The 14,405-nt window shown below is 31.5% G+C and overlaps 1 protein-coding gene and 1 long non-coding RNA gene across 2 annotated transcripts in view; one reads left to right on the top strand and one right to left on the bottom strand.

The window, feature by feature from the left end:
* The window catches only part of LOC143071614 (uncharacterized), a 29,532-nt gene extending 16,958 nt beyond the window's left edge, over positions 1-12,574 (top strand). The window contains exons 6-10 of the mRNA XM_076246034.1: positions 2,020-3,321; positions 4,032-4,226; positions 4,732-4,853; positions 8,459-8,588; positions 11,488-12,574. Coding sequence (XP_076102149.1) covers positions 2,020-3,321; positions 4,032-4,226; positions 4,732-4,853; positions 8,459-8,588; positions 11,488-11,660 — 1,922 coding nt within the window. The 3' untranslated portion in view covers positions 11,661-12,574. The remainder of the gene's footprint in view (positions 1-2,019; positions 3,322-4,031; positions 4,227-4,731; positions 4,854-8,458; positions 8,589-11,487) is intronic.
* Positions 136-1,245, bottom strand: LOC143071615 (uncharacterized). Its single transcript, XR_012976926.1, has 2 exons — positions 817-1,245; positions 136-254 (listed from the first exon to the last, which is right to left on the bottom strand). It is a non-coding gene; the product is annotated as an uncharacterized LOC143071615 (long non-coding RNA).
* Positions 12,575-14,405: the final 1,831 nt, after the last annotated feature.

Below are 14,405 nucleotides of genomic sequence, written 5' to 3'. Positions count from 1 at the left end.
TACGGCAATTTCAGTCCAATTTCTTCGAAAAATCCTAATTTCAGTGTATCATTATAAAATGCAGTGTTGACTAATATCTTATCATAAACTCATGATATATGCATTCAAACAATTAAATAGAATACAAAAGACAACTTTAAGATGATAAACAATTTTATTGCACCTTTTAGAGTTCATATGAAGGTCTGTTTTGGTCTGTTTTGGTCCATTTTTCCTCCTTCCTTCCTTTTTCATCAAAACTTGATATCTTTTGTCTAAAAAATAAAACAAATGTGATTATTTTCCCACAAAAATGAAATAAATGTAATGTTAAATCAATAATTAAAGTGTTTAGCTGAAAGAACTGTCTCTATAAATGTTAACAGTCTACACGGAAGTTTCTATAAGCCCTTATGTGTAACTTGAGTTTTTGGTCTGTTCCCCTAGTGTGAGAAATAACGGTTCCCTTTCAGTCAATCATTTATTGCTACTGGTATCAAGGTCTTTTTATTTACTCATAACAGTATATTTCTAATAGATTTACACAAAAAGTCCACTTTCTTGTATTTTACATTAGAAAATGGGGAGAAAGAGTAATAAAAAAAATACCTTAAAATGCTTTTAAAAAGGGTTATGTCCCTTGGAATGCTGGTACAAAAAATAATTGGTAAGAATTATAAAGTTTAAGTATGTGAGACTGGATTCTGATGTGTATAAATCCAGGACAAATAAGTGTTTAGATGAGTTATTGTCTGTGCAAAATGTAGACGGCACAATGGCAAATTGTAAACTTTTGCGGCCAAAACAAAAAAAAACATGATGATAGTTGATACATACTTTAATGCTGAAGTGTCATCTGCAGACCAATTCACATATAAGATTTTTCAACAGAATGCTCTTCAGAACATGGTTAACACTGAAATAAAAAATTCACATGTTGTATAAACAAAACAAAAACTGTAAGGGTAATTTAAAATTTAACACAGTAATCTAAATACAGCTTCGTCTGTCCACCCATTTGACTAAGAAAACACCCGTAAACCCCCATTTCAATGCAATTTTACCTCAAACGTACTTTCTGTGTCTAAATCCATTCCGAATAGTCCATGTTTACAATGTATGAACTGGTTTATTAATAACTTTTAAAAATGAAAGTACAATAGGGTCACGAGTGCACATTTAGTTTCCCTAAATAGGTGTAATACCACCATTGATTTTTCCCTATTAGTCTTTGTTAAATTGGCACTTTTAAAAAAATCGTACAGTATTTACCTTTATTTCAACCAAAGAAATACTGTGCATGTGTAAAGTTCAATCCTTTCCAGTGATACAGTGAAAATTTCACACTACATTTCATTGCATATAAGAAAGTAACCACCGCCGAGGGTAGACAACCCAATTTTTACACTGTTATTTACTGGTTACCTGCTTTGGTAACTATGTAACCTTAACGTTCCAAAATATTTTATAAGACCATCAAATAAAAAAAGAATGATGCTTTCAGACACCCAACATACATATTTACGACTCAGAAAAATTTAAGTGCATTGAAATGCAGGGTTAATTTTCTACAACTGTCAAATTCAAGGGAATATTTTTTTAGGCCTACTTTCGTATGCAACCAGATGTGACGTACCATGATTTGGTGGTATTACACCTTGAAGATAAAACAATGCTGTTTCTCATTCTGCTTTTGATTAAATTCCAATTAATTTAAAAGTCATGTTCTATTAAATCATGAATGTTCTTAAATCTCTGATTCTAAACTGATTTTAAATCATAAATAACCGACTTTCTTATGAGTGTACATATATGAGAGTGTCATCCTAGTGTCAGATCTTGATAAAAGAGGGACGAAAGATCAAACTCATAAATCGATAAGTTTAGGCACAGCAAGTAAAACACTAAGAACATGAAGAACTTCAACAATATTATAGATTTTCATAGAACGATCAGCTTGAAATTTAATTTTATAGGTCTTATTACACATGTTACATGCAAGTGAATATTAATTTGATTTAAATTGTTTTTATTTTTCAGATCATCCAATTATTCATTGTAAATCATCTTCAAGTTCCACACCAGAGGAGCCCTCGAGACATGTTGTATGGGCAGACAAACTAACACAGACATTACCGTATATACCTCTGTCTGACATGTCTGACAGTAATTCATCTTCATCGGATACATTTATTACTTGTTCTGGTGAAGAACAAAATCAACCTCACAAATTCTTCACCTCTAGTATATTTGAACAAACTAACAGTAAAGATACAAAAGAATCTATATCTACAGTGGACAATAATACTTCAGCAGAAAACATAACATCAAACTATCATATACGTACAGAAGACAAAAACACTTTAGCCGAAAACAGAACATCGAACTATCATATATCTACAGTCAATAACAATCCTTTAGTAGAAAACCGAACACCCAACTATCAAAGTTCTAATTTTCCAATCAGCAACAACCATTGTACACGAAAGGTCAGAACTAGTAGGCAAGGTACAGAATTCGACAAAAGATTTGCGAGACAGACAAAAAAGACTTGGGAGCCATCACTTCTGTCAATTAATGATTCACTTCTGTCATCAGACGCCAGTTTTATAGAGAGACACAAATGTACTAACGTTAAAGAAGATAATAATAACAGTGATGTGTTTGTAAATTATGACTTTGCCGAGTTTGACTCAATACTGACAGAAAACAGTGAGGGTAAAAAGAAACAGGTCAGTTTTGCTGAGAAAATAGCAACACCTTGTCAAACTGATAAAACTTTTGTTGTGAACCAAGACGTTGATAAAGCTTTTTTAATGTTTAGGCTGAAAGAGTCATTATCTTCAATAAGCTCCAAGCAGTCGTCAGTATCAACCACGGATAATGATGTACTGAATAATAGCTTTCACATGCAGCGAAATTCTTTAGATAGTACATCAAGTATGATAAGTGATGCTTCTACAATTGATTATATATATACAGACAAAGAGAAGGGTATACAATTTATTGAGCGCCACCTACCAAGTCTACAGGGAAGTAGTGGCAGACAATCCTTGGACAGTTTGTGTAGTTTTAGTAGTTTGAACACTGTAGATTCACAACAGACAGTTTTATATGATTGGAAAGCCTTTTCTGATACATCTACTTGTTCTGAGGATCCCAAATCATCACAGGTACCCAGGCTGGTTACCAAATTAAGTAACCAGGAAATAAGAGAACAGTTGCTTGAAAAGGGAGATAATCCAGGACCAATCACAGATAACACTAGACAACTTTATCTTGTTAGATTAAGCAAAATTAATGAGGACCCAGGATATTTGAAGCTGTGTGCAAAACAACCAGGTTTGTATTTGAGGATATCAAATGTAGAATTTACATAGTTATAGGATCTGATTTTACTTTGATATTGGTCAGAAAAAAAAGTTACAAAATGCTTTACTTGCATGTTAATGACATGACAAAAAATGTTTTTTGCTCCTTTTAAGCGTGATAGACAATCATTTACGGAGTATTTTATATCATTTGGTTAGAAACAAGTGATCTAGAATTCTGCAATGTTGGAACACTACATTTTATGGCACATTTATTAATTTCTACAACTGAATTATATTTATCATATAATATTAGGACAAAATGTTTTGTTTGTCAATGAGACAATTCCCACCATATTCTTATGATCTCCTTTCAGAGACCTTATATGACCATGATGACAAAGTTGTTAACAGGTTAACCTAAGGTCCCAGTTCAGTCTTCAACAATGAACAAAACTCATGATACTGCATATCAAGTTAAAATAGACCTCACATTATTACTAACAATACAACATAAACTAACAAAAAACTCCACTTCATTGAAAACATTCACTTTATCATGTATTTACGTGTTTTGGAGGACATGCATACTGAAAAAAATATCTTCAAAATGTGCTTAATAAGCAAATTATACATGCCTGATCAGATAAATGAAAGTTATATGCTGGTACATTATTGTAAACTGATTTAATGAAAGCCAACAAGTTACATGCTGGTACATTATAGTAAACTTCCTTCCAGGTTATTCACCAGAATTATGCCAAGCTTTTATTGATTGGGATCCGTCTGGACTGAATGCATTAGAAGATAAACTCATTTCATCTTTTTGTAATACTGACCGCTGTTGGCGAGAAGGTCATTTAAAGTCCTCTTTCAATTATTTGCTGCTTGACCCGAGAGTAACTAAGAATTTACCCAACAGGATGCATTCATTAGGCAAGTATATATATTCAAAGCAATGATATACATGCAGCATTAAATTTTTTTTACTTCTCTTATGAAGTCTCATCTTGATATGATGTTTTAAGAAAAGCAATTAGAATTTTCTATGCCTCACTCACAAAAGTTTGAGCTCAATATGTATTGCAGTCTGTGCACCCAACCGTTTGTCTATTTGTCCCAGTGTTTGTGTTTAGCAGTTTAGGTTCAAGGACATTCTGGTCACATCAATCTGAAACTTTGTACACATGTTCAATATGAAATGAACTGTTTAAAATTAAATGAAAAATCCTGGTTTTGTTTAGTATTACATGGCAGAAGGTATCCTTTCATAAGTTGACTGACAGTTCTAGTTCTTAACTATGTTCGAATTAAACATGTTAAAGCAATGTCACAGTTTGAGATAAATGATTTTATAGAATTAATACATTCATATCTGCTTTAATAATATAACTATCTTGTTTTTATCCATCTTTATAGATCATTTCTTTTTTTGTATTAGGTGAAAAAGAGTCATTCAAGATATTTGTGGCCTCCATATTTTACATCGGAAAGGGTAAAAGATCAAGACCTTATTGCCACCTATATGAGGCCATAAGACACATGGAGAAACCAAAGCCACAGGTACAGTGATTTAACATTTCAAATGAATCTCATTTGAAATCAGTACACATACATGTGAACCTCCCGACGGGAGTACAAAACTCCCGTTTTCAGGGGTCCCCTCCCGTTATCCCGTCGAAGAGGAAAAACTCCCGTGCAGAAACAAATTTATGAATGAAAATTTTCAGTCGCCATTTTTACTATTTTGTTTACAAAATTTATCATTGAAATCGTAAAAACCCGAGATTTGTTAAGTCGTAAAAACACGAGTTTATCGAACGTATCCGGTGTAACCTGATTACGCAACATGTGGAGATTTTAGTCCTTGCTAAAGGCTAATTAACAAGTGATAATAGTTTGATTGAACAATCATAAGGTGTTGGATTATCAATTACTCTATGTGGCTTCTGTTTATGGCACACGCCAAAGATGGTTAAAGGTTAATACCGATAAATACCGGCACTGATAGAAAATGGAATGTTGTTGTCTAAACATTTATCGGAAGTTTTTTGATGCCGAGAAAAACATTTATTGTATATGAAAATACTGGAAAAAGGAATTGTTTCAGCTCAATGTGAGCTGTTTGCTACACAAGCTGACTGAAAAATTATATAAGCAAAATGATTATTTTGTACACCATTATGTGTTCAAAATGCCAAAACAACAGTTATCTCCGTCTCCAAAGACACCAGTTTCAAAACAACAGAAATATTTGACAAAGTTCAACAATGCCTGGAAAGCTGACTTCAAATGGTGCCAATTCACTCCCAACAGGCAAGACCAGTCACTTGCAAAGTAGACTTTAAAATCTGTTATTGGAGCCATAATGACATTACCAGACACAGTGAGACCCCTTCTCATAAGAGTTTAAACAATGACAATGATCAGTTTTCTGTCATCATATTAGTGCTTTTAACCATGCATAGTATACCCATTGTTATTATTTGTTAATTTATTATTTATTTTTTATGTTATAAATGTATAGCATATATCTCTCTTATATCTCAAGCCAATGACAATGAAAAACAAATAAAAAAGATCATCATCAGCAATCAACAATGTAAAACAAAAGAAAAAAAAGATTCTCATCAGCAATCAGCAATGTGAAACAAAAGTAAAAAAAAAATTTTCTCAATTAATCCTTAATATATGCAGACTTAAACTAATGCCATTCACAAGGAAGATTGAAAAAAAAACACAAAAAAGACAGATTTTTACATCATCATGATCATATGGTTAGTTTTACGCTGAAAAATATGTCGATAATATGTCGATAAAAAACCTCCTGATCTGAGGTCCAAACTTCTGACCAAAATTTCCAAATCTCCTGATCTGAATTTTACAGTCCATCACATGTATGAGTACACATGAGTTTCACTTATAAGCTCGTTTGTGTTGAAATTCCCCCGAGATTCACGTGAATGAAATTCTGCTGTGTATTATTATGTAAGAAAGATGTTTCGAAGTGCTGAAGATTTATCCAAATATAACAATCAGATGAATTTATCGTTTAATTATGTTGTGAAATCAACTTAACTGTACCATGTAAGACAACTAAATAGTGGCCTGTTATTATACAATTAAAAAAATTACTACCTCTCACCTTTTTGAATCAATATCTTAACAATGACAATATGTATAAAAAAAGTTATAACTTCATTTAAAAAATAAAGCACTGTATGAAGTTATCTTATGGTTTTTTTTTTCTCATAAAAAAATGATTTGTTTTGAAGTAAATCTCATTTTCATTATCATTTCCATACTTATTTGCTACATAGTTCTTCGGTCATTGTCAAAGTTAACTATAATTGGAAATTATTTGAAATACATGTATATCAAACTATAAATCTGAAGAGTGTTAAACAATTTATTTAATATAGTACTGCACTTTGAAGGTGTGTTTTAAAGTTAAACAATTTATTTAATATAGTACTGCACTTTGAAGGTGTGTTTTAAAGTTAAACAATTTATTTAATATAGTACAGCACTTTGAAGGTGTGTTTTAAAGTTAAACAATTTATTTAATATAGTACTGCACTTTGAAGGTGTGTTTTAAAGTTTAACAATTTATTTAATATAGTACAGCACTTTGAAGGTGTGTTTTAAAGTTAAACAATTTATTTAATATAGTACTGCACTTTGAAGGTGTGTTTTAAAGTTAAACAATTTATTTAATATAGTACTGCACTTTGAAGGTGTGTTTTAAAGTTAAACAATTTTTTTAATATAGTACTGCACTTTGAAGGTGTGTTTTAAAATTAAACAATTTATTTATTAGCTCACCTGGCCCAAAGGGCCAAGTGAGCTTTTCCCATCACTTGGCGTCTGTCGTCGTTAACTTTTACAAAAATCTTCTCCTCTGAAACTACTGGGCCAAATTTTACCAAACTTGGCCACAATCATCATTGGGGTATCTAGCTTAAAAAATGTGTCCGGTGACCCGGTCAACCAACCAAGATGGCCGCCATGGCTAAAAATAGAACATAGGGGTAAAATTGGGGTTTTTGGCTTATTACTCAAAAACCAAAGCATTTAGAGCAAATCTGACAGGGGTTAAATTGTTCATCAGGTCAAGATCTATCTGCCCTGAAATTTTCAGATGAATCGGACAACCCGTTGTTGGGTTGCTGCCCCTGAATTGGTAATTTTATGGAAATTTTACTGTTTTGGTTTATTATCTTGAATATTATTATAGATAGAGATAACCTGTAAACAGCAATAATGTTCAGAAAAGTAAGATTCACAAATAAGTCAACATGACTGAAATGGTCAATTGACCCCCTAAGGAGTTATTGTCCTTTATAGTCAATTTTTAACAATTTTCATAAAATTTGTAAATTTTTACTAACATTTTCCACTGAAACTACTGGGCCAAGTTCATTATAGATAGAGATAATTGTAAGCAGCAAGAATGTTCAGTAAAGTAAGATGTACAAACACATCACCATCACCAAAAAACATATTTTGTTTAATATTCATATATACCAAGGTGAGCGACACAGGCTCTTTAGAGCCTCTAGTTATAGTACTGCACTTTGAAGTAGTGTTTTAAAGTTAAACAATTTATTTAATGTAGTACTGCACTTTGAAGGTGTGTTTTAAAGTTAAACAATTTATTTAATATAGTACTGCACTTTGAAGGTGTGTTTTAAAGTTAAACAATTTATTTTATAGTACTGCACTTTGAAGGTGTGTTTTAAAGTTAAACAATTTATTTATTATAGTACTGCACTTTGAAGGTGTGTTTTAAAGTTAAACAATTTATTTATTATAGTACTGCACTTTGAAGTAGTGTTTTAAAGTTAAACAATTTATTTAATGTAGTACTGCACTTTGAAGGTGTGTTTTAAAGTTAAACAATTTATTTATTATAGTACAGCACTTTGAAGGTGTGTTTTAAAGTTAAACAATTTATTTTATATAGTACTACACTTTGAAGGTGTGTTTTAAAGTTAAACAATTTATTTAATATAGTACTGCACTTTGAAGGTGTGTTTTAAAGTTAAACAATTTATTTAATATAGTACTGCACTTTGAAGGTGTGTTTTAAACTTTAAAGTGAAGCATATAGATAGATATCTTTGTATATGATAAAGTATGATATAAATCATTGCCTTTGGTTGTAGGTGTGTAATAAAGTGAAGCATATCCTAGATATATGGAATGATAACGTAGGTGTGGTTTCTCTGCATTGCTTTCAAAATGTGATACCGGTAGAGGCCTATACCAGAGAGGCATGCATGGTGGATTCTGTTTGTAAGTATATTATTACAATAATCAGTGATTTTGCTAGCGCTCGTCACTTTCTTAATTTACGAAAGGGTTTTCGCATTGACGAAAGTATTTCAAATCTATTTCGTCACTTAAATTTTGAAAGTGTAAAAATATTTTCGCATTAAAAACAATAAATCAACCGGTCTTTATGTTTTTGACAAGTTTATGACCCCCAGGTAATTAACATTTTCATAGGTGTTACAAGTTGTGATTACAACTAATCCGCTAATCGCCATCGGATGGGTCACTAATCCGTTAATTATTAATAAACCTCATAATTAACCATCGTAATTATTTCCCCAGGAGAATCAGTCAGTTGGCTTTTGGGGCCTGGCTTTTCAACAACCAGGAGTACAGTTTCGTCAATTGATCGAAATTGTTACCCCCGGACAGTTCGCATTTGAATTTCATATTTCTCAAACGATCACAATTTGTAGTTTGTTTGTCAGAGATTCGTCATTTGAACGCATTTTCGTTATAACTGATATAAATTGCCATCAAAAACTTTCGATAATTTCCAATTAAAATATAGAATTTTATTCAAAACGTTCAGAGATGTCTTCACGAGTTAAACAGGTGCTTCCTGTACTGTTTGCTACGCATGCGTAAAAGTATTTCTGTGACTATTTATAAATCCTGATTAAAAACGTAAAATACAAAATCATTTAAAATCAATATAACGAGAGAGACAAAAACATATCTCTTACTAAAGGAATATAAACTGAAAAATGATAATTGTCTGATAAATCCGGACTCGTTTTGAATTTATAATCCACATGTCACTTCCCGTTTTCGTTTCATTTTAAAACCGAAAGTAGTAAACGTGATCTATTCTTGATTTGTTCACAACCTCCTTTCAGTCTTTTAATTCGTTCCAAAAAAGGATTTTATACAGTTCCAACTTAATAGAAATGATTTCCAAATATCGATTTAGACATTTTATAAGGATAATGATTATGCAGTGATATAATCATTGCAAGTTAATTTTTGCTGTGATTCCTTGTTTAAAAAATAAATGAATCCAACTTTTGTTGATCAGGAATGTCCTCTGGAACAAGTTTCCACATGCCATGTCAGAATCTTTCATAATACAAGTACACACCCGTGATATCGGGTCCGTGACTGAATTAAAGTATATAACTATGCCTAAGCCTTATTTTAGTAATTGGTATTGTCATCTGATAAAGTCATGTCGATTATAAGATACACAGTTTTCTCTGCTTTCAAATCTTTCTGTTTGAACCCGTCGACCTGGAACTTATCAATTATTGGAAATATTAATTATTTGGAAAACAAAAGGTCCAGGCTATCCAGGAATGGGGTATTTTTTAATCAACAGCATTGTCCTATATTAGTTATCTTAGAAAGTCTTGCTGATTGCTGAATAAAGCTACAATAGGGAACAATTTGACAATGATTGAATTTAGTGGTGTCAGCCTTTTGATTATGACCCGTGTATATAGCAAAATCCTAAATACACCGTTTGGTGGTGCGCCTGTCAAATGCGGAACGTACAGATCAGGTAATAGCTAACAGGTGAATATACTATTGGTATCGGTATCGGATTAGACCCGGAACTTGTTAATTATTGGCAATATTAATTATGTGGAAAACAAAAGGGTCTGGAGTGGTGTAATTTTTAATCTACACCATTGTCCTATATTAGTTATATATGGAGTTGAATTCTTTGATTTGTCGTTTTTACCCGATGACGGCTGACAAATTGGACCTCGTAATTTTAGTATTATAGAAGGGCCAATACAGTCAAATCATACAATACTAACTGCCAATCATGCCTAAGTCTTTTAAAATCTGACAAAGTCAAAGATGAAGCTAGTAACATACATCCTTGGTCCATTGCTGTTACACAAAAAAAAGGTTGATTTTCATAGCGTGCAAAAAGTGACTAAAGCCCTCAAAATTCTAGCTTAAACCCTGCAATAATACAAATAATAATCTAAGATTACATTAAGTGATGGATTCTGTTTGTATGTATATTGTTACAATAATACAAAAATAATGTTTGATGGCATTAGGGTAAGCTCAATTTGTGCTATCACTGTTCTCTCTTGGGGCTGTTCCAATAACAATATATGTATCACACAAAATTCTACATTATCATTTCAACATGATTATTATAATTGATAATCATAGATTATTATAATATTTAAACAAGAATGTGTCCCAAGTACACAGATGCCCCATCCGCACTATCATTTTCTATGTTTAGTGGACCGTGAAAATAGAATAAAATCTCTAATTTGGCATTAAAATTAGAAAGATCATATCATAGGGAACATGTTTACTAAGATTCAAGTTGATTGGACTTCAACTTCATCAAAAACTACCTCGACCAAAAACTTTAACCTGAAGCGGCACAGACCAGAAAACATAATGCACATAAATGGGGCATAAAAAAATCATTTGATAATTTCTGGATTTTGAAAGTTGAACATCCTTTTTTCTAACTCAAGATTAATACTAGATTCCAAAGGACAGATAAATTGTTATTTTTGTTATAAGTCAGATTCTAAAATACTTGTGGATTTTGAAGTCAACCTTAGATAGGTCTTTTGTCATTGTACAGTCTACATTACATATGAGAGGGTTTATTTCATCTTGACCTTATTTTCATGGTTAAAATATCAATGACAATTTTTATGATACATGTAGTTAGACCTTTTTATCAAAGGCTTAATTTATTTATGCAGTAATAATTACATAAACAGGCAGATATATCAACAGTTCATCATTGTTACTTGATTTGAACACAATACTTTTACTAATGAAACCATTTTTTCAATGGAATTCTCTTTGTTACTTGACATGCCGTAACCTGAATAAATAACATATTTTATTATTCTACATTTTGTATTTTCAGCATTGAACAGGTTAACTAACAAAAAAAGGGGGGACTACTATGGAATTAGCAGTACATGGTCTATGAAGGAGAAGAGAAGAATGGGAGTATTCTTCCTAAAGAAAGCTTTACAGATATTTCAGGGGGAAGGAGAGAGACAAATTCTCCCTATGGACATAAAAGTTGGCCAGTAGAAGTTATTTGTAACTAATTTTTTTATTTATGAGGCATGAATCCAATTATGTAGAACAAAACTTCACTCATTTAATCATGAAGTAATGAGTTGATTCATGCATAATGATGGAACGGTAGAACATTTTGAATGGTTACTATGATATGAAAATAATTTGCTGCAAACAATACAGATATTATCTCCCCTCATATTGATCTCGATTGCATTTAATTGTGAGGGGGAAAATCACATCATGTATTATGTTATCATTTAATTGCAAGAATTTTTTAATAATTTATCTTCCTTTAGTGTCCCGATTCCTGACTTATACATAATATGTTTTTAGCTCATCTGGTCCAAAGGACCAAGTCATCTGTTCTCATCACCTGAGGTCAACATCTGTTGTCCATTCACTTTTCCAAAAATCTTCTCCTCTGAAAAATACTGGCGCAATTAAGGGCATACGATACAGTTTTTATCCAGTATTTAAATTTTGATGAAAATTTGCATGTAGGCTATTTTTTACCTGATGAAATCAAATATGTAAAAAAAAATATATACCTTCATGTGCATTTTTCTGAGTAAATTGAGGTTCAAATTTCAGATATTTTTTAAAAATACAGATTTGTGGATGTATTTTTCCTTTCGATAGAAATACATAACTTTTTTGTTTTAAAAGATAAACACGATCTGTTTTTTGTTAAATTATCTGTAATGTATGGTTTATATAAATATTGCATAAATTTGTACATTTTATTTTTACAAATAACTCAAATTAATCAAATGATCATGAATGTAGAAAAATCCTGTCATTTTTTGCTGTATATTAATCAAATTTAAAAAAATTGCACTATTTACGTTTTCATTAAAATGGGTACACATAATCTTCTTACCTAATCAAACTAATTGTCATTTTAAAAAAGAGGGGTTCATGAACTCGTTTTTAATAAGTTTGGATGATAAAAATCAGCCGAAAACTGCATCTTTTCCCGATAAGTCACCGTTTGACATCTCGAAAATAACAATTGACGTTAACAACGTCATTACCTCCCCTGTAACTGTATTGTATGCCCTTAACACCTAACTTTGTCAGTATCAACCTGAGATGTTAATTACTGTGACTTGACTGTTAGTGTTGCTCTCCACCTATTGCAACTTATTCAAAATTCTGACCAAATTATAATTTGTTTTATAAAACCAAACTGTTCAACTGGTCAGAAATGAGTTGCAATAGTTGGAGAGCAACACTTACAGTCAAGTCACTTAAAAATAGTATTTTAGTTAGATGAAAGTGATATTTTTATTCGCAATTTCCTTCTGGTGATGTTGAAATTTTGAATTAACACTTTCTAAAACTATAATTTTTTGTTGATTTTATTTAGATTTTCAAAATATGCAAAGGTCAAGCAATATTTGATGAGCATACCGATACATTTTTTTGTGTATAAGTAAAATTTAAAGAACTTAAATAGTTTTCTATCTCTTATCAATTTACATAAATGTATTTGCAGCTTCAACTTCATTTTTGTTTTCAGTTTTCGTATATATAGAGGCTTGTTTGATTACATAAAGTTTGCTGTCAATTTTTTTTCATTGAAGTTTTGTTACAATGTTTAAGTTTTCTTTGTAATTTATTAATTTTTTGATAATTTAAGTTTTCCTGCAAAAACACTTTCATTAGAAATAATTGTTGTTGGATATTTATTGGCATGTGTATTTTGTGTGCCAAGTTTTTGTTCCAAATACACTAACTGTAAGTAATCTCTCCATTTTATGAAGGTATTAAATTCACATTCAGGACAATTCATCGAAAAGACAACAAGTACTATAATCTTTGATTATACTTTAATGGCAGAGAATTATTTAATTGGATCTCTTGATTTCAGTAGATTTCTCAGTATATCAGTATATTAATTCTTTCATTATCTGCACCAAGTCAATTCTTCAAACTTCTTTTTAGTTCAGAGAATTGTCTCCTAAAACCATCTTTTTCCTATTTCCCAGTAAGTGTGTATTGCGTTTCCAACGAATATTGCCCATGGATGGATTAATTTTAAGGGTACTTATGACAACTTCATCTTCATTGGTATCTACAATTGGCTGAACTGTACTAAATATTTGTTTCTTTCTATTACGCCCTGAAATGAAAAGTTCAATTATTAATACTGTGTATATGATTCACATGTATTCTGAGCCATCCAAACTGAATATGCTTTTGTTTCCAGAGGCATTCTATTTTAAAAGCAATCTCTTGTGCTCTTCTGAGACCTGTCTGATTGGGAGTGATTGATGCCTTTCCTGAATATTCATGAAGTTTTTGACATTGTTCACAGTGTTCTCCCCATGGCCTTTTAGCATCATGGTAATGGGATGCAATCTGACGTGGTTTTCTCATAGATTATGTTATGGACGTGCTGCTATAATTTTTAGAAACAAGATGGTATTTTAATTTCCCCTATTTACCAGGATGCTAAATAACATATCTGGGGAGAACACTGGTACATAAAACAAGCACCAGTTGTAATGTTTAAATGGAATTTGCTTCTTCTTAAATAATCATTGTTTTGAACAGATATATCATATTAAGGAGGGGTATTTGCGAAAAATACCAGTTGAGAGAATAATAAATTTCGCGAGCCGTAAGGCGAGGGAAATTCATTCTCAAGACTGGTATTTTTCGCAAATACACCTCAAGAACATGCTATATCTGTTTAATTACACCGAATGTTAACGTACAAAACGCATTAATGATCGTGACATTACAAGT

Source organism: Mytilus galloprovincialis, chromosome 4, assembly GCF_965363235.1.
Source record: "Mytilus galloprovincialis chromosome 4, xbMytGall1.hap1.1, whole genome shotgun sequence".
NCBI lineage: Eukaryota > Metazoa > Mollusca > Bivalvia > Mytilida > Mytilidae > Mytilus > Mytilus galloprovincialis.
This window is presented reverse-complemented; position numbering and strand designations above follow the sequence as displayed.